Below are 20,841 nucleotides of genomic sequence, written 5' to 3'. Positions count from 1 at the left end.
CTTGGCTCTGCATGGAGCCAAACCTGTCCCACACCTCTGCAAGACCTGTCTGGGCTTTTACATCCACTCTAATGCTATACCCCAGCTGATGCAAGGATAAACCCAACATATTTAGCTCCTTTAGCTCTTCCTCTAACACGGGGATCGAAGAAGGATACAGCTTGCAAATGAGCCACATCCTGGGACAATTTCTTCTGCCCATTTGTGTTGCAAGCTGCTGGTCCATGCTGTAAAAAGTCCCTTTTTCTGCAGTGATCCACTATAGGGTCAGTCACCATTTCATTCCCACTGGGGAGGTGAGCCTCATGCACTATGTGAGACCACTGCATGCATGCACGCATGCAGCCAAGCACATACAGATGTGTTTGACTCTGGGAAGAGGGGAATTTGGTGAACTCATCATGTCTCTATGAAATAATACACTTTGAATTTGCAGAATAGCAGCAGCCAGCTTTTATGAACTATAAAGTGCTAGTTGTAGGAAACTGCACATCTTGCATAGCAAATAAAAAAGAGTCAGTGAGTTCTTGTATTCCTGAAAGCCTTAGCTGCAAAATTTGAGCAGATACAAATCACCAGGACAACTGCAGTGATGAATACAATTTTTTGCTTTGGGCATACACATTGAAATTTGGGGGGAAACCCAGCTGAATGCTTCCACTTCGTGATTCTTGAAGGGTTTTTCATTTAATTGTTATTCACTTATATAATTGTAATGGTAAATGCATAGTTGTAATGCTTCCATGATTTGTACATAAAGGAACATCAAGCATCATCTCAAAGGGTAAAGTGATTACAGCAGAGTGATTTCTCCTACTAAAATTCTTAGCCTTTAGGTATCTGATTAAGATTCATCATTTCTCCTTATATCAATATAATTAGTATCACTGCAAACACATCCTCAGCAGAACAGATATGTTTCAGCAAAGTAATTCTGTGCCTGTGCTTGAGTTCAGCCATGATCATTAATGTTCCATAACACTCGGAGAAGTGCAGCACTCTTCTGAGAAGCAGGCTGGGTGAGAGCAAACAAAACTCATGAGAGATGCTTCCAGTTCAAAGAAATGCTGCTCTTTGCTTGTGTCACTGAGAGAATGGGAGATGTGTAAAGCCTGAAACAAGACCAAATTGTCTACTAATATTTTTCATCATCAGTTTTAGGCCACAAATAGCCAGTCTGTAGGTATTCACATGGCACGACAGAGGCATAGGTGTGCCAGACTGCCACCTGAGAGGGTGCTGGGACTGCAAGAACAAAAAGAACAGACTTACACGTTGATGTAGAAACCCCAGCACTGGATGTCTTTGTTTTTCAAGCCATTAAATTCCAAAAATAATGTGGTATTCATTTAAGAGGTGGGTATGATTTTCCCCAGGTGGCAGCACAAAGTAATAAAGAGAGAGACTTGCAGCTCCATCACTCTGCCTTGCTACTCTGGGTGTACTTGGAAAAGCTTTTAAGAGATGAAAGGAGTAGGGAATGGGCAAAGTCTGCTTCCAGCTAAGCATGAACAGAAGTAGAGTGATTTGATTGAGCCAGGAAGAAATTAGTTGTACCCAAACCAAAAAAGAGATGCAGGAGCAGTTGTGAAAATCAATTTCTTTTCCAGATTCATGCTAATACGTTCTGCCTTACGCTGGTGCAGATGGGAAGAGAAAGCTTAACCTTTAGATGCTTGTCAGAAATAGGGGGAAGGATTGCATGTAATGCCACTGGATTGAATTATAATTCAGGCTGTGAGTTAAAACAGCGACAACCTGCTTGTGTTAATGGGTACAAATTTCTTGTCTAGTGTTATATTGAACTTCTCTCTCAGTGTTTTCTCTATTTCTTCATCTGCAAGGATTCTGATCTCCACCAGATCCATGTTATCCTTAAAATTGTACTTGATCTCGGTGAGTTTCCACCCCACCAGAGCCCGGACACCATCAACAGTCTGCAGGCTGCAGATAGACTTTGTCACAAACAGGGAGTCTGGTGCTGTCTGCAGGTGGGTGTTGCTGGGTCTGAACTCCTCGATGTCTCGTGGCTGAAGGGTAAAGAGATAAACCCGACGGCAAACTTCTTTGTCCACGTTATGAGAAGTGGAGATGCTTTGGTCTGGAACCCACTGCTTTCTTTTCACCTTCTCGAGGTACCAGACCCCACTCTCCTCCACTAAGCGAAAGATCCCAGGAATCTGCAGCTGGTCTGTCCCTGAAATCAGCTCCATTGGCTCCCACAGCTGGTAGGCCATGCCAAACCCACCATCCACGATGTAGGATTTGTCATCGAGCACCACTTTTAGCAGCAGATGATCCATTTCCTCTGCATATGCATCATATTCTGGGACATAAACTCTGGATCCCAGAAGGGTAACATTGTAGCCAAGGGTTTTCAGGACCCAAGACAAAAGGTGGTTGTTTTCCATGCACCAGCCCCCACGGTTCCTCCTCACTATCTTGTTGTAGGATGCCTCCAGGTCCAATTCAATGCTTTCCCCACAGTGGATGCTGAGGTTTTCAAAAGGGACTGCTCGGATGTGGTGTTGGAATATATCTGTCAAGGTAGCCAGGTCCAGCTTATCATAGGAGCCCCGGTAAGAAATTCTGGCAAAATACTCCTTGATGTCCATGCTGCCTCTGGGAGAGAGTGGTAAAAATAATAGGTTGTGCCAGAATGGATGGAAGGATCTTCCCCGTGCCTTATAATGGGGTGCTCATCAGTATGGACAGCCTGCTCAGAAGAGGAGCAGGATTTGACTAATAGCCCTATCAAAGGCAGCTGAGTGTGAGTATTAGCGCTGGGGGAAGCCAATGGGACACTGCTGATGAGCACAAATGTTATTTTTAATTGTTTCTTTTACAGCTGTGACAAGAGGCTCCAGCTGTGCTAAGTACATTTCAGTAGAGAGTTCCTGCCCAGCAAAGCTACAAATCTCCGTAGGAAGGAACAAAAACAGTTGCAGCACTGTTTCCTTGCTAGAAATTATAGGAACTGAGGCTCTTCAGATCTGAACTGCTTTACTCATAGTTTGACTCAGCAAAGCAGAAGCAGAAAACAATCCCTCCCACTCTTGCAGAGTAATCCAGAGCCTCCTCTGCAACCAAATCTGAAATACATCTGCACTGCCATGGGTTTTTCCTTCAATATTTAGGCAGCCTGGCAGGAGCTGATCTCACTTGCTCCTGTTCTCCATGCTGGCAGTAGCAGACGTGACCCAGAGAAGGGTTTGCTAGGGCAGAAAAGGTCATGGGAAGTTTTTCAATGCATCTGCTGTGAGCCACTACCCCATGGCATAGCTTAGCTTCCCAGCTCTGCTGATCACAGCTGTGCTCAAGCAGCAGGAGGAAACTACAGTTTGGGCCAAAACAAGTTTCAGTGGGTCTTACTTTTTCTTACATAATTTTTTTGGCTGTATTTGCACTTTCAGCTCATAGTCTCCCCAGCAGTGGGTGGCTGCCCATGGCTGAGGGACCAGCATGGCAGGAGGGCTCAGCAGGAGGCTGTATTTCACAAGCATGGGGGTGGAAAGCAGCTCAAGCTCTCCCAACCCTCAGTGGCAAAGAAACAAGGACAGGATTTTGTTGTAGCCAAGTACTTCTGCTATTCCTCCCCAGGCACCACTAAATTTTAGACTTCTCTGAGTACAGAGAGATGTTTTCCAGATTATTGGCCCAATGTCTCAAAATGTTCCAAATTTCCTGTATGCAATTCTTTATGCAAGCAAAAGCAAAAGAACCAACTGTTCCAACAAGATGAACTGTATGGGAATTTTGGAAAGATGCTTTCAGTATATAAACAAAACCTTTCCATATGATAGAATACCCTGACAGAAGCAGAGGGTGCCCCCAGTTTGGCCAGCCTCATTTTCCTGCCCTTTAGAACAGGAGCATTCCAAAAAGCTTAAACTATAGCATTATGGCACTGCCACATCTCTGACATCCAACACGCAGGCCTGAGTGATCCACTATCAGGTCAAGGGCATCAGACGACTATTTGGGGGTTTCTCTTTGTTCAGTTCTTGGCTCATTCCCAAGCTTTTCCCCTGTGCTCCAGAACTACAACTCTATTTGTTTTTAGAGAGGTTCAGTTCCTGCCGTCTGAACTTCAGCAGCAGCAATGAGCTGCTTTTCCTTTTCTCCCTTCCTTTCACTTTGCCACAGCAGGCAAAACACAGTAGCCTCTACTTGCAGGGAATGTGTTGGTGTGAGGTTTTTCTGTCTGTCTGTCCCTCTCTCGTGGGTGTTTATCTAAACCAAGGCAGGTGGCAGACGGCACTGTGGTATCTAAAACAAGGAATGGCTGATCTGCTCGAGGCTGGTAACTGAGTAAATAACCCAGCATGTCTGTTGCACCAAGCAGCTCAACATTCCCTGCTCTGCCCTTATACCACTTCCTGCTGTGTTTTATCTTCAGTCAGATTTAACTTCCTGGTTAGGGAGAGCTCAGCTACCAAGACTCGGGGTTTAAAGGAACAGACTTACCTGAAAGATCAGCTCAACCACCAGTGTATCTCCAGGACTTGGGGGCTGCTTTTAGGCTAAAGCAAGTGGTGTGGCTTCTGTCCTTCACCTAAAGCAAGTAGGGTTTGAGGACTGCTCTCCAGCTCTTCTTCAGGGAGTCTTTTCCCTCAACTTGCTTTCACTTCCCTCTGTCAGATTGCGAAGGCTGGGGGGAAAAAAAATAGAAAAAAACCCCAGAAGGGTGGAGCATGAGAGCTGTGGTGAGCCAGCTAAACCAACAGCACCGGCTCTGCACATGCAAAACGTGTCGTTACGGTTTCACTCATTTATTGCTTTCTGCAGGGGCTGTAAAAAAAACGGCTGTCCTTTTGTTGCAGTAGCTAGCTAAATGCACATGGATGACATATCTAGTTTTAACCCAGGTATTAGGTTACTATTTGTTTAGAAACATGGGGAGGAAATCTTGCATGCATTCAGTCTGAGAAGATGGTTACACTGTTTCTGAAAAGCAGTAAGATTTTGGCACAGGACATTGCACCAGCACCCCACTTGCCCCAGCTGGCACACGGGAGGATTTTAGCACTGCCTTTGCTTAATTTGCTCTCTCTCATTTACCTGCATTTTTAAACTACAGTATATTTCATAGAATGTAAGAAAGAACTGGAGCAGCAGTGTGTCTTCTTTGGTCTTTGCCCACGAGTAGCAGCTGAGGATGTTGAGGTAGTGAAGAGGGCTATGGAGCTCCATCCTTGTGGTATGTTTCATACTGCTTTTGTATCTACAAATTTGGCTTGCATTTTGCCAAGTCTTATTCATTCTCTCATCTGTACAGCTGGGTTCTTCCCTGTTAGTTCCAGTCCTTCACATTTAGTATCAACAGCAAGTTCCATTCAAACACTGATTTATTGGAATAATTAGCAGAGTTAATAAATAAGACCAAAGGGAGATGTCTGTGGTAACCCATTACACAGCTCCACTCCCTTATCAAAATTTGTCTCTTTATCATCCCATCAGTGGTTGGTGTTTGACCCACAAGCAAGAGCCAATGCCCAGGCTGAGAGGCAGTGCCCGCCCTCATTGGGCTTCTCTGGGTAGACCTAGTCTGGTACAAAGAGCAAGTTTATATTCCAGGGGGGATCTTGCTATACATGGAAAAATAGCTTCTCTTCCCACTGGCTGAGTCCCTCATTTTGACAAAGAGCACCAAAAGCTGAGCAGGCAGGCTTGCAGTCCTGGTGGGAACAGTCCCAAAAACCATCCCATGGACCCATCACTGTGTGATGTGTGAGCAGACCTGACTGTGCTCCTTGCCCAGAGCCATTTGGGACCAGAGGTGGAAACTTGCTAAATGTGTGAAGTGGTTTGGGATCTGTTCCTCCTAACTTTGGGGTCTTGTTAAGTCACAAATATTTTCTAACCAAGTATGATCAAAATCCATCTCTCTTGGTACTTTGATACGCAGCTTTTCCCAGCTCCTCTCCCTGTAATGCAGCTCTGGTATTGAGCATTTTCTTCCCATGTCTTTCAAATTCTCACCCCAATGCACTATCCTGTGCTGTCATTCCTGCATCACTCACATTTTTCTTCCCATCTTGCACACTTTACCCCACAAGCTATTAAAGCCACAACCTCTCATTCTCCCCAGGTGTGCCCAAGGCCATGAGAGGGCAAAGCACACTCAGTGAGAGCTAAAGAAAAAGCTGATCTTGACTGAGGAGTCTGTTTGCATTTCAGCCCTGTGCCAGATCACTGGGGTTCATTTCAGGATTGGTGGGGCAATAAACTGCAATCATGGCTGCTGGGTAATACAACCATGGCAAACAACCCATCCCCAAAAGCAGTAAAGGGTAAAGTCCAGCTTAGCCTGGCTGGGTTGCAAGGAGTGTGAGCACAGGTTGAAGGTGCAAACAGGAATGTCGCTGGAAAGGATATTGTTGTCCACCTGGGCACTGTGACACAGTAACCCAACCTTTGCAGGATCTGAATATAGCTGAGCTTTTTCCTGAAGACTGCACTCACTTTTATTTATTATAGATTTAAACTGCTGACCTCATTTAATTTATTTCTGAAATCCTCCTCTCATCCTAATTCTCCTGAGAGGCTGCATCAAACAACCCTCCCTTCCTGCTTTAGCAGAGCGTTGTATGCTGCAGTATTTGCCCGGGGATGTAAAAGCGTAGGGTGCCCTATTGGGGCTAGTAGTTGAGTTCTTGCTCACTGTTAAACAACTCCCCTCTCCAATGACCTCTGTCATGGACTATATAACAAAGCAAGGTATATTATTATGTTATATTAATTCTGTTATATTACATTATGTTGCATTACATGAGATTAGAGTATATTGTCTGGATGCTTAATATACAAGCTGTGTGATATTCTACTTAATTATCTGGGTTTGGTGGGAAGGAGAGAAGAAAGACTTTTAAAGCAATAAAACAATCAGGGTGTTTTAAATGGCATTCATATAAAATCAGAAATTCTTACATAAGGTCATATTCTCTCATCCTCCTGAGCTCTGAGTCACTGGAAAAGGAAAGCTGCACACTGTGAGCTGAGCGGCTGACTCTAGCCTTTAATTTCCAAAGGGAATTTAATAGATGTAGGCTGCCCTATTACAAGGCTGGTAAATAATATTCACGGCCTATAAACGCATTAATAATAGCAGAACCCCCTAGCACTTTGTATTCATTGCCTTCCTTATGTAATTATAGATCTCACATAGCTGTGGTTACATATCTTTCCAGATTTCTATCCACTGCATCCACTACATGCAGTTTTGGTGGTGTCCACCCCACTAACAACGATGGCAGCAACTGTTCTGGACCTTTCTTGGCTTTTCTTCAGTGAGGAAGAGACAAAAATCTTAGTTTTGGTCTTTGCACTATCTGAGGGATCTTTCTGAGTGTACAAAAAAGTAAATACCACTTCTGCTTATCTTTACCCACTGCTAGTATGAGGTTTTTCACATAAACCAAGTCCAAGGCTGTTATTGCAGACCAAGGAGACTGTGTTGGTCTGTAGGGCCTTCCAGTCCTGAGGATTTCAGGATAAATCTCATGCATGTAAGTGGTTGTAATTCAGTTAAATTCCATTACAAGGGGAATAATCAGCTTCTCTACATGAATGGCTCTATCTCATAGAGGGTTTGAAGAGGAAAAAAGAGGGGGGAAAAACCCCACCGCAAAACCCCCAAACCTAACATTTTTTTTTACTGCTTTGATGAAAAACATGCCCATACATCTGGCTGTTATTTTCCCATGAGTTGTGACAGCTGCAGTGGGGCACATTAGCGTGAGAGCCTCATTGAAGCATGCTCATAGCACCATGAGGACACCCTATTGGTGCTTCTGCCACCCAACACGAGGCTCCAGGATGCAAATTAGGAAGGAGAAGTTGTATTCCATTTCACAAGCAACAATCACACCCTCAATGGGCTGTCACTGTCTCCACCTCATGGGCCTGGAGATACCAGCAGCTGTCAAGCTGTGAAAATGTTGAGGAAAAAGTGCTGCAGATTAGAAAGAAGAGTCATGCTGGAGGCTCTGAAGGGGCCATTGGTCTGTGAGGGCTAGCAAGCAGCTGGGGAGGCTCTGAGCCATGGTGAAAGTAGCTTCGCTGGTATATGGAAATGAGGCATGGAGAGCACAGAACAGAAGACAAGGAAAACAAGATGGTGTGTGTGCACACACTTGTCCTGGTAGCTGGAGAAAGGACTGAAGGAGAAACCAGCAGCCTGATTGACAGCCTGGGAACTTTCTGTATCTGTTGCCCACCTTGCCCACAGCTGCTGCAGCCAGTAAACTATCAAACATTTGGGGTAACTCAGGCTTTCACAGCAGCTCTTTGGAGACCTTTGTGTTGTCCCCACTAGCTCCTTCATGAGAGAAATGCTGTCCTACCTGGGCTCACACACTTTTCCTATTGCTTACCTTGTACATCCACAATCTAACAGCCGTAGACTTCTGGGTTTTACCTCTGAAGGCTCTGGTTGAAAGCAAGCTGATCAGCAGTTGGCACCAGTCTCCTCCAGGGTCTGGGGTGCAGCTACCGATCCTAGAAGCAAAATAAGCCACATCTCACTCTGCCTCACTCAGACACATTTTTCTCAGGCAGCACTGGGAGATCAGCTTGAATGGGTGGACAAGGAGGGGGGTGTCTTCCATTCTGGGTAGGAATGGGAGCCTTGTCTGTGATGGGTGTTCCAAGAAATGGACTTCAGTAAAACACCTGGAGTTTGCACTCCTTTCTACTATGTCTGATTTTCCTCATCGTCATCTCCCACAAGCACTGCCCAAGACGGTCCTTACCAGACCAGCACCAGGAGAGTAACATGCAAATGACTTCAAACAAGAAACCATGATCTGGTGGCAGAGCCGATGGGTCCCTCCTTGGCCCAGAGTACCTCCAGCTGCAGCAGTTTTGGAGCTGCCACTGGTCAAGGGCACCCTCCTGGCAAGCAGGAGATTGCTACATGATTCATCTTCATCATGAATGTCAGAACCTGGAGGTTCAAACCACTGCATTATCATGCAGCACCACTGCTACCTGCAACGCTTGGCAGAGTGAGTCTGTTCCATTGAAGAACATGGGGCTTCAGCTCCCTCCCAAAATCATCAGGGAGGGCAGCCTCCCAGGGAGCTCACCCATCCAACATGTGCTTGTGCTTGAGATTTTGTTTTTGCAACTGAGCTTTGCAAGAAATGCACAATAAACCCCTGCACCCTCTGCATGTCACTGATGCCCACACCACCTCAAAAATATTCCAGCGCTTCCCAAATCAGCATGGAATATGCACTCAGAGCACCTCTGGAGACCCAGGACGTTAATCTTTCCCCCTTCATTTCAATGTCCTAGCTAGAAACTGGCTATATTCTATTTTACTGGCTTTTTGTGCAGACAAATGCTCCCATGATTAACCAGTTAATAATTGCCCTCATGTTGTGCTGTCATTGCCGAAGGGAAGTACGACAGTGCAATATGTAATGGGGCATCAGCGCTACTTGCTGGACCCTGAGACACTTTCATTTCACGCTTTCTAATGAGAGCTGTTCATCACGCTGTCAAAAGCCTACTTTGGATGTTTTCCAAATGGGAAAATTTGGAAATTCAGAAAAATTCGGGGCTGAAGTGCTGTTACAGAGGAGCAGCCAGGCACAATGAGCACCCACGGCACAGCCCAAACACACAGCGTAGGTCACAGAATTGTTTCTGTTGGAAAGGCCTTTAAGATCAAGTCCAGTAACGATCTAACTCCACCAAGTCTGGTGCTAAGCCATGTCCTTCAGCACCCTACACCTCCAGGAATGGCCTATGTGGAAAGAGTTGCTCATGACCAGTTTATAGCTCTTTAATTTCACCACAATTTCACCCTTATTAGTAGCTGTTTGGTAATTGCAGAGCAACGCATTTTGCTGCGTGGGGACAAAAAGGCTTCATTTGAAAATAAAGATGTTATGCTGATCTAGTCCAGAAGTCAACATAAGACATCCTGTTAAAATTAATTAGCTGGTCATCTGCAAAAAATTTTGTACAGTTGCTAAACCAATACACAAACTAGCCTGTGACCTGGGCACACGGAATTCCACCCATTTAGCTATGACCTGCCTACACAAAGCGGATTTGCAAGTCAATGCTGTCATTACCAGGCACATAAAAGACTTGATATTCAAATCTGTTCAACATATGCAAGAAAAAAAAATAAAGAGAGAATGTTTTGCAAGATGTTGGAAGAGGAAAATATTCCCAGATGATCAACAGGTGCACTGACTAAAGGTGAGTTACATGCCTGTATTAATACAAGGGGGCAAATGAGAGATCACTCAGCCCTCTGAGATTCTTACAGTGAGCTGACATTTGGGAGAGCAGGAAGGTACTGAAAATACTGCAGTACTTCTGTGGCTGGGATATGAAGCAACAAAAAGAAGACTTCAAAGGGAAATTACTCCTCCATTTTCCTAAATGGAAAATATCTGGGCTTTATAATTCATGTGGTCTCCATATAGTGATCTAATTCATATCACAGGACAATTTATGTATTTTCTTATATAAATGTATGCTACATATATATTAGCTTTGAAAAAGACATATTTGGCCACGTGCATAAATGCAGCAGCAGTCACTGTTCATGAGTGTGAGACCACCAAGCCCCATCCTCAGCAGGGTTAAATTGTCCCTTTTCCACCAAAGCCAAGGAGCGATGCAAATTGCACTCACCTGGCTTTGAGCCTGCTCCTCCAAAGAACTTCTCCAGAACCAAGCTGTTGTTTCAATGAAAAGGCTCTCATGGACTTCAGTATGAATTTGGATCAGCCCAAATTCAGGCAATCAGTTCCTGCAGAGTGGGAACAATTACACAGGTTCTGTCATTCCCATTACTCAGATCTGTTTTTATGTCTTTTGGGGGTAGGTGGGAGGGAAACCTTTTGTCTCAATGGCAGGTGGGAAACAGTTACAGTGACAGCAAAGGGGAAAAAAAAACCAACTGCTCCTACAGAACACACATATTCATTACAGTGCACTAACACACATCCCAGAAATAATCTGTGTTTGCAATGACAACTTATTCCCTGCACCTCACCAATGAATCAGGATGGCAATTGGGAAAAAGAAAGGAGAGAGGCTCAAAATGCACTCCCAGACTTACCTTTGCTGGGTGGTTTTGGGTTGGTTTGGGTTGGTTTTTTTGGTTCTGTCAAGCTGAGTCTGGAAGTTGTGGAAAGATTCAGAAGCAAGAAGATGGCTGTGTGGGGCTCTTCACCAATTCTTGGCAATAAATAGCCCCACCACAAATGTTATGATTGTCAGGCATGTCCGTGGAGCTGGGTGTTTACAGTGAAAGGTTTTTCCCAGTGTAAAAGCCAAAGGCGGTAGAGCAAGGGTTACTGTGGCAACCCAGACTCTGGAGCTCTTGGCTTTCCTCCCTGCTACGCACTCGTGAGGGATGTTGGTGTGATTTCTAAGTGACACTGCAAGGACTCATGGACAGATAAAAGACCCTCTTCATATGTTTTTTACATCTCCCCATGCATCCACAACTGGTATAAATAGCACAAAGTAATGTGCACCAGATACAGGTCTATGGAAAAGAGATAAAGTACTGATACCTGGATCAGTGGGGGGGACAAGAGGAGCTGAGTGAAATCACACATGGGTTTGCAGGTTGGCACCCTGCATGCTGCCCTGCCCAAGGAGGAGTGGAAGGAGCACAGCCCTTGGGGCTTGGGAGAGACTGAACACTGGGAAGCAGATACAAGCAGTGCAAGGAGTTGTATTCTAGAGAACAAAGTAGGGAAAGAGATTCTCTCCTGACAAGGTAAATTGCCATAGCTGGTGGGATCTAAAAATCACATCCACTTCTGCCTTGCTCAGCTGGGAACTGAGTAAATCTTGTAAAATAAAATTTCAAGCTACTCAGTCTTCCAGGAATCAAGCTGTGCCAAGAAGCAGCCCTTTCCCCAAACCAGCTCTACACCTGCTGCGCTGCCCCAGGTCTGATACCCACAACATTTAGGTTTTTTCCCAGCAAGGACTGCTTTGATCCTTGATCTGGTGAATGGCCTTGGCTGTGTGACGACAAACCTGGTTAGTGTGACATCAGCCCAGTGCATTTTCGTCCTGTAAGGTAAAAGGTGACTAATTCCCATGATACTTCTCTCCCTTGCTGCACCACTGCAGCATTGATGCTACATCCAGTCCAGTGTTTCCTCTCAGGCAGATGCTGAGGATGCCAGAATGATGTAAGAACTGTCATCAGCCTTTCCAAACCTTTATTTAATAGGAGCTGTGGTATGAAATGCTGGTGAAATAGTCCTTGAAAAGCAACCACCTGCTTTTGAAGTGGCTTGAGGCACATCTCTGCTGCTCCCCTGTTTAAAATAAATAGACCTATCAATGGAGAAAAGCCTACGGTTCAGCCACACACCACAAACCCCGCTGAGACCAAACCCAACACTGAATTAGTCGCTTCACACTAATGTTATTTTTAATTGCTTTCTCTGCAGTTGTGCTCAGAGCTCAACTGGTGCTGGGCACTGCACCTTGTATCTCAGTGCACCTCCAGCCCAGTGCTGCTCACGATTCCCCCAGGCCAGAGCACGCCAAGACAAATGTAATGTTGGCAAATATAGCAGCATCACTGGGACTGGAGACCGGGACCCTGACCTGGGCAGGCAATGCAGGAAGTCCCTTCTGCTCTGGATAGCTTGCTGCTAAAATACCAGAGCTGTGCAAGCCCTTTGGGAAATTTCTGAGATGTAGCAGCCAGCCAGGCAAGAAAAGCAGCTGCAACACCTTTTTTCTTCTAGCTTCCAGCTTTTCTTTTCTTTCTTTTTTTTTTTAAGGATTGGGTGATAGGAAAACTTTCTTAACTGAGAGAGTGGACAGGTATTGGAACAAGCAGCCCAGGGAGGTGGTGGAGTCACCATTCCTGGAGGTATACCAAAAAAACATGTAGACATGGCACTTTGGGATGTGGTTTAATGGCCATGGTGGTGTTAGGTCAATGTTTGGACTTTGTAATCATAAAGGTCTTTTCCAGATGAAATAATACCATGATTCTTTCATGAGAGGCACCAGGTGCTCACCAGCCCTGAAGGGAGGAGCAGGAGGAGCCCTGAAGAAGTGAGCAGGTCCTTAATCCCTTCAATGAGTGAACCTCATTCCCTTCAACACCCATGAAAGCATTAAGTAACCTCACCAAAAGCCATTGCAGGCTCTCTCTCAGCTGTCTGTTTCCAGGTCCTTACCCACTTTGCAATGGTTTGTCAGATTCCTGCCTATGCCAGCGTAGCTAATAATTTCCCAAATAGTGCTGCATTGAAAGCTTTACTGAAATGCAGCACTTAAGTCCCACTACACATTGCTTCCTTCTAGAAAATCACTTACCTAATCACAGGCACCAAGTAGTTAAATTGGGCTAGCATTTTTAATAAACTCCTGTTCTATTGTTATTGCTCACAACAGTCAGAAGCATCTGATGTGCCTGAATCTCTCTCTCCCTTATGCATGTATCTGAGACACATTCTCCAGCAGCATCTGAAATCAGACAGTGGGAATGTATATTCTGCTTTCAGCTAATAATTGAGAGACTAAACCTGCCTGGCTGCTGGGGACTCAGGGGAAGGGTTCAGAAATTGGCTGGGAGCTTCCTTCTCAACTTGTATCGAAGCAGCTCCTGAATGTTTCATCATAAGAAAATTTGACTGCATATTTATAAGGCCACAAAGATACCCAGTTTAAAACTGCAAAATCAATTCGCCAACTGCATCAGTTATCTCTCACTGTTGTTGCTCCAGCTAGCCCAGCTGATTCAGTTCTCATCACTGTACACAACAGACTGAATATGCAATGCCCTGCCCCATAATCATCAGAGATAGTTTCCCTTCATCTTTTGCTCAGTAATGCTTTTGTTCATACCTAAAGCTTCAGCTACAGCAGGGTACTGTAGCAGGGCAGCAGAATATAACCCCAGCCTGACCAAGTGGGCATGACTGTAGTCAGACTGCCCATCTGACAATCAGAAGACGACAAATCCTTTATTTTTAATCTATGTCATCACTCAATCAGTAGAAGGTAGAAAACATTCAGTTTAAAAAAAATTACAAAACCAGCGAGCTCCTGCTGAATGCAAATCCAAATCCTGCTTTGATTCAAGATGCAAATCTGAACTGTAGCTTTGAAGCTCAATTGGTATGCTCTCTGTTTTCTCCTCCAGTGTTGGTCCAGCGCTCAGGCAGCTCTGCTGCAGCACCACACATTCCTACCGTGGAACAGGGTTCATTTTGCTCTTCTCTCCCTGGGGACTAGCGTGTACTTTTCAAAGCTGCACATCATTTTATTAGTTCTATTCCCAGTCCCCAAAACGTCAAGCTTCTTTTATATGAATGTGCTGCAATTTAGTACCATCAGCAAACTCTGCTGAAACGGGGAGAAATACAGACCCAGCAAAGATGCCTGAGGAAACCTACCCACAGCCCTTCACCGGTGCCAGCGCTTTGCCCTGGATCATCCCCACAGCACTTCAATTTGCATCATCTACCCTCATTTGTAACCCACCTGATTCCCTGGCCTCGGTTCACGATCTGATTTTGTGTGTTATGCATTTCAAATGCTAACAATAAATGTTTTATTTTTTCACTGGCAGCACCTTTGTGAAATATTTATGATCTCTTGGTGTCACTGTAATTTTACTCTGTCTCTAACCCTACGGAACCAACATGATTCCTGGGCTCTAGTGAGCTTGCTTTAAAACTCTTTTGAAGAATTTATTAGAGATCAGAAAAATACCCAGCTGCTATCCTGATGGAGAGTTTCCTGGGATGGGAAAGGAGAACCAGCCTCGCTCCAGCTTTGGCTGTGGTTTTATGGGCAGTTGTTAGGTTGTGGTAGTATGAATAATGCAAACCCACACCATTTTGGAGCCAGGCACTCACACATATGTGTGTACACACATCATGCATGGCCACACACAGAGGTTTGTGCTCAACATATCAAAGTCCTGTTAATTTTATGCTATGTTATTAAATCCCTCCAGTGCATGCATTGTGTGCAGACACACTCTGCCCTGAGCACTGTGTGGTCCACCAGGGCTGGCATATCTGTAAAGCTGCTTTTCAGGCCGAGATTTTAATGAAGCCCTTAACATTTTGTTGCTGTTTTTTAATAACACCCCTACTTCTCTCCCAAACTTCCTTCACTATCATCTAAGCATGCCTATCTCCTTCCTCTTCACCTGATTATCCCACTCCTTCCATAACTCCAGATAATCCCATCTCCTTCCTTTTTCATCTGACCATCCCACTCCTACTGCAACTCCAGTTAATCACACAGGTTTGGGGACTCAGAAGTCTCTACAGAAGTAGCTTACCTCTTTCATTTGCCTCAAAAGATTTTGCAGAATATACTTCTTCATGACCAACTCGAATCCACACTCCCTGCTTCCTGAATTGTTGATTTCTCCCTTGTACTCAGCCTTTGGGATATGACAATTTAACTATTACAGACCACACTCCTGCACAGGCACACATGGGACCTTTTTTTTTTTTTTTTTAATTGGAAAAACCTCACTGCTGAGAAATCATTTGTCTCTGCCTGATGACATTATCCAGATCAGCAGAATATGTCTTCACTCTGTACTCCAGGTCCCGCTGGGGAATATGCCAAAAGCAGGTCTTTCAAGAAAAAGCAGTGATGGGGTGTGCAAAGCAGAAGCTCCTAATGCAGCTGTCGGCTGAGCCCGAGGAACCAAAGCTCTTTGCTGGCACCTTTTGGTGAGCAAGGAGAAGGGACTGAGGGCTATGCTGTCTCCACGTCCTTGTAGCGGCAAAGGACGTATGGCAGAGCTTGGCCGCGTCCAAGGGAGCTTCATAGCCTTGCAAAAGTAGATCTGCTGTGAAGCAGTTACATGGAGCCACGATGAAGCCACGATGATATGAGAGATGCTGGGGTGCTGTAAGCTGAGTTGAAGCTAACTGCAATGTCTACAGCAACATCTTTCCTTCTGTGTTGGTACAGACTGACTTTACAGAAGTCTGGTCTGGCAGCAGCAGATTTTTAAAGGCTCATAGGTGCCTGCTGCTCCTGCAAGTGGTAGCAAGAGGTAGGCTGTCTAGGCAGAGGTAACACCACAAATGAAAAGCACCTTCTGGCTTGCAACTTTCACCCAAATTTTATGGCCTGTCCACCTCCATCAATCCCAACCTCTCAGCTGCTCTAACATGTTACATTCTGGTACTGGCACCGTCTCAGTTTTGATGAGCCTATGTATCCAGGGCTCATCAAAAAGAGCCTAAATGTGCAACAATACTTCTAGACAAGCATTTTATCTTTCTGTGGAGCCACCAGAGGAGCTTTGTCGCTTCCCATGAGGTCAGACAACTTTTATCTTCTGTGCCAGCTACAGCAAGTTCTAATTTCTTTTGAATGCTATTTAGTTGACATGAGACATTCATCTCTTTAGAAACTCTCCTCCACATCTCACCCAAGAGGACACGACACATTTTGCCTCCTGAATAACAGCTACACAAATCAGAAGATAAAGAGACTTTTAAAAGTCCTGCCCCTGAATGTTATGGCCCTGTGGCTAATCCCAAAAAATTACTGGGAGCCTTGTTAATACAAGCACATCCATGTTAGATTAGTGGCCAGTAGACATGTCCTTGCTAACTGGAGACACATTAGTCCTTGGTTAAAGTTAATATGGAGTCACCAGTGTTTTGCCTGGGGCAGGAGTGGGTTTGGGCTGGGTGCAGCACCCCAGCTTTATGTGCACTCACTTGTTAAGGTTGGAGCCCCAAGGGCCTATTTCCATGATGGACACTTGCAACATCAGTTCTTGCATTAGGCTCCTCTGCCAGGAACAGTGCTGGAAGGTCTTTTGTCAAGATAACTGGTAAAGAAAGGAAGGAAAGACAGAGAAACCAAAGGACTAAAATGACTAACAAAGGAAAATTGCATCTTAGATCTATTTTTGTGCATATAGCACGGTCTTCTAAGGAATTGCACAAATTTTCCTATTTGTTTTGAAGGGTTATAAATGACCTAGGAGCCTGATTTTGCACACCAAAGGAAGTGCTGAAACAGTTCAGTGACAGGCATGACAACTTTAAGCCCCATTTAAATACAGGAAACTCCCTATACACAGAATCTCTTTCCAGGTCGTTGACTTGTTTCAACATAATTCAACTCAATCAGGAACACTTTCAACAAAACAGAGCATTAACCAGTGTCTGTCCAAAGTGAGGGATTGCACTCATTTCATTTCACTGGTTAGAAAAACAGATTAAGATTACATAGTGAACAGTTCAAATTGAGACTGAAGTTACATGGAACACCCTTACATAAACTTCACTGTAAACCCTATTTTTAAGCAGATCTAACCTTTGCTTACCCAGAAATATCCCAGAAGACCAACTTGAACAATGCAGGGCTACGAATTCATAGCTAAACCAGATGGTGAGACTGTGTGGATTCCCTTGGTCAGAGAAAATGTAGCCATAATTGGATTTATTTGAATTCACATCTACTTTGACTAAGGGAAAAATGCTGGTAAAGCTCCTCATGCATCCAAGCCCTGAGATTAGGCCTTTCAGGGAGCTGCTAGTTTTCTTGCTCTCAACCCTGTTTTGAAAATTGGGCTTAAATGCAAAACTAACACTGGGTTCTTATAAATAAAAATGAATCTTAAAGGTCTTAAAACCTTTATTCATGGTCAGATCTTGCCTCCTTAATTCACTCTGACTAGCACTTTATACAAGTGATCCCAAATGAAATTACACTTTCCATAAACAGTATCTCACTTATCAAAGTGTTTTGCACAGACTAGTCTAATGCTGGCTATGGGAAAGCATAGTACTCACCATAGCAGCTTCAATTTTCATATGCTTTGCAGCAGAGGATGGAGACGAGTTCCCTCTGGGAATGCAGAGCCAGGGGATGGCAAGCGACAGTCTTCTCCAGCAGCATCGTCTGCTGCATTCCCACCTCTGCGGCCTGCCTGCTTGAGGGATTTTCTTTCCTCCTCTTGATTTATAGACTTGTAACCTTGTGCAGCCTGGCTGCCACCTGGATGGTACAAAATCATGGATTCATAGAATGGTTTAGGTTGGAAGGGACCTTCAAAGGTCTTCTAGTCCAACTGCCCTGCAGTGAGCAGGACATCTTCCACTAGATTAGGCTGCTCAGAGGCTTGACAAACCTGACCTCAAATACTCCAGGGATGGGACCTCAACCACCTCACTGGGCAACCTGTTCCAGCATTCCACCACACTCAGCCATACTTATCTACATCCCCCTGATATACCTTGGCAGTGGCCTGCTCTTTGCAGGCTGCACAGCCTGTGCATTTAAAATTCAAATCACATCAGTGTTCCTTGTTTAAATACCATTTCTACTGGAATGAAATCACTCTATATTCTAGCAGCCCATCCCAAACCTTCCAGGTTCACACAATACTTCTTTGTTGTATTTGCTAATTAACACATAATTACATTTTTCCAACTAGTTTTTCAAAATATTTCTGTAATTGGCCTAAATGTCTCTCAATAGACATCTGCAAACTGATCTTCCTCTGTTATATTTCAGCAAACATCCAGTCTGGATGCTGGTCATTGCATCAGCCACAGAGAATGGGGTGGCACATAGGATTCTGTCCTAAAGCAAAGCAGCATTTGAGAGACAAAAGACTGCTTTGCTAATGCCGTCTAATTTTGGTCTTTCCAAAGCATCCTAGGTGTTGGGTGTGACCAGGAATGTGGGGATGGCATAGGAGTATGATGGGACTGCTTGGACAGCTGCAATATTCCAAGAAATTATAGCAATTTTGTCCTTGAGCAAGATGGGAAAGTCTCAACATTCAAGTTATCTAAGCTCATTGGTCTTGAAAGGCTTGGTATTTCCATCCCTGTTTTGTGCACCACATGCTTTAATGTCCTGAGCATAGGTATTCTCACCTCTCGTCCCTCTGTGAATTCCCAGCAGCCACTAGATGTCACCAGGTTTTTACTGGCTCGTTGGTCTATGCCCAACCGGGGACTATAAGAACACAGGAAAATAATTAATCATTACTAATCAAAAATTATTCATCTATTACAGTGAACACAGCTTGGAGAAGGGGGAAAAGTGACCCAGGCTCCTGATTTTGTGTGCACCTTCCCTGAGAGAATTCAGAGAGAGGACCTGTCTCTACAGATGAGGCTTTTCATTTGTCTCCTGATGGCAGAATAGTTTGGTGTTACAATGATCATGTTTCTCCAGCTAGGCATCAGGCTAAAACTTGCTGTTGTTACTGCATTTATCAGACCCCTATTTAATTCTTCAACCCTGCTAGCTATGAAGTTATTCTCTTCCTTTGTATCCTGCCTGGAGAGAGGTAGCTAATGGAGAGTAGCAGCATCTGGGCAGCCAAGTAGGCAAGGCGAGATTTGGGGATATGAATCAAATGGTTCCACATGCAGGCGAATCAGCAAACCCATTTCTGAGAATACCTCCATCTCCAAAATGTGTGAAGCCACATCAAAACAAAGGGCTCCAGTGATCAGTGCAACTGACATATGCATTTCCAGTAACTATCACTGGTTAATTATCAACCTGTAATCGTGCCATTCATAACCCAGGGCATAAAGATTAGAAATTGTGTTCATAATCCCCCAAGGCTCCACTTTATCTCTTACCCCATGGGCACCAAGTCACATAAATGCAGCCTCAGACAGAGGTGGAAATTTGGCAGCCCACCACAGGCTCAGTGAGCCCTGGAGCTCGGTCACACTGTCCCAAGTTCTACACCTGTGACAGCACAACATGCAGGAAACCTCACCAGATATGCGCTCAAACACGTGATGCTCAAAGCAAATTTTAAGTGCAAATCCTACCAGGTCTGTGCTGAAGCTTCCTGGGGTAAAGACACAGCCCATGCTGTAGTCATACAGAAGCCTAAAAATCAATCTTTGCTTTTAGTCATACTCTAACACTAAGGAACTGATGCTAGTTCACGTGTCTGCCCGTTGACTAACTTCTGGCTTTTAAGATGTGTAGCTACTGTATTGAGCAGTATTTTTTGCTTTTTCTTAAAATCCCTGGTCTCCACCTGCTGGTTTTAACAACACACATGTTCATAGTCCTCCCTCACCAGCCTAATACTAGCACAAGCCCTAATGCCTGTCTATTCCTCTCTGGATATCAAATCCTCCATTCAGCTTATCTCTTTAATCTGTTGTTCTGCTTCTTTGGGTCCAAACAGGTATTTTTGTGAGTTTATCTCCCTCCAAGTTCACAAAAGCTCACCAACATGAAAGTCCTTCAAACAGAACTGAGGTCAATAGCTCATTTCTGACACCATACAGTAATTCGGTAGATCCCTGTGAGACTGTTTGGCTTCAGACAAGCCCTGAACAGCAGAAATTACTGTAAATAGGGGTCCCTTTCTGAATACATTTCTTTCAAGATTTCCATTGCCAACTCTTAGCAGACTGAAAGCGTGCATCCCACCATCAGCCCCAGACACATCCTCTCTCTCTGCTCAGAGCTAAAGGTATATAGCCTACAGCGATGACTACTGGAGATGCTCGTGTCTGCTTGAGGGATCATTCTGTGTCTCCTGCAGCACATATGCTCCCAGTCTGAAGTCTGCTGTCTTCCAGGAAAAGTCAAACAAAGCAGACTTTACAGCTCTGTCTGAAGATAGCTTTTTAAATTAAGTCTGGGGTTATTTTCATTTTTACTTCACGACACATAATATATTTAATACAAAAGAAAATATGCCTAGCTCAGAACTCCAGCCAAAGATGACAACTCCAAAATTATCTCAACTTAGAAATATTACTACCCAGGTTATTGGTCTTAGGTTTGGTTTATGATCACTTCTTCCAGCAGTGCTGCTACACTTGGGATTAATTGCAGCTT

General features: G+C 44.5%; 1 protein-coding gene across 1 annotated transcript; it reads right to left on the bottom strand.

The window, feature by feature from the left end:
- Window positions 1–619: 619 nt before the first annotated feature.
- On the bottom strand, window positions 620–4,624 carry LOC104300826 (arylamine N-acetyltransferase, pineal gland isozyme NAT-3). Its single transcript, XM_054170022.1, has 2 exons — window positions 4,468–4,624; window positions 620–2,622 (listed from the first exon to the last, which is right to left on the bottom strand). Exon 2 carries the CDS (start codon window positions 2,613–2,615, stop codon window positions 1,743–1,745), a length of 873 nt encoding a protein of 290 aa, XP_054025997.1. The 5' UTR covers window positions 2,616–2,622; window positions 4,468–4,624; the 3' UTR covers window positions 620–1,742.
- Window positions 4,625–20,841: the final 16,217 nt, after the last annotated feature.

Source organism: Dryobates pubescens, chromosome 19 (assembly GCF_014839835.1).
Source record: "Dryobates pubescens isolate bDryPub1 chromosome 19, bDryPub1.pri, whole genome shotgun sequence".
NCBI classification, from domain to species: domain Eukaryota; kingdom Metazoa; phylum Chordata; class Aves; order Piciformes; family Picidae; genus Dryobates; species Dryobates pubescens.
This window is presented reverse-complemented; position numbering and strand designations above follow the sequence as displayed.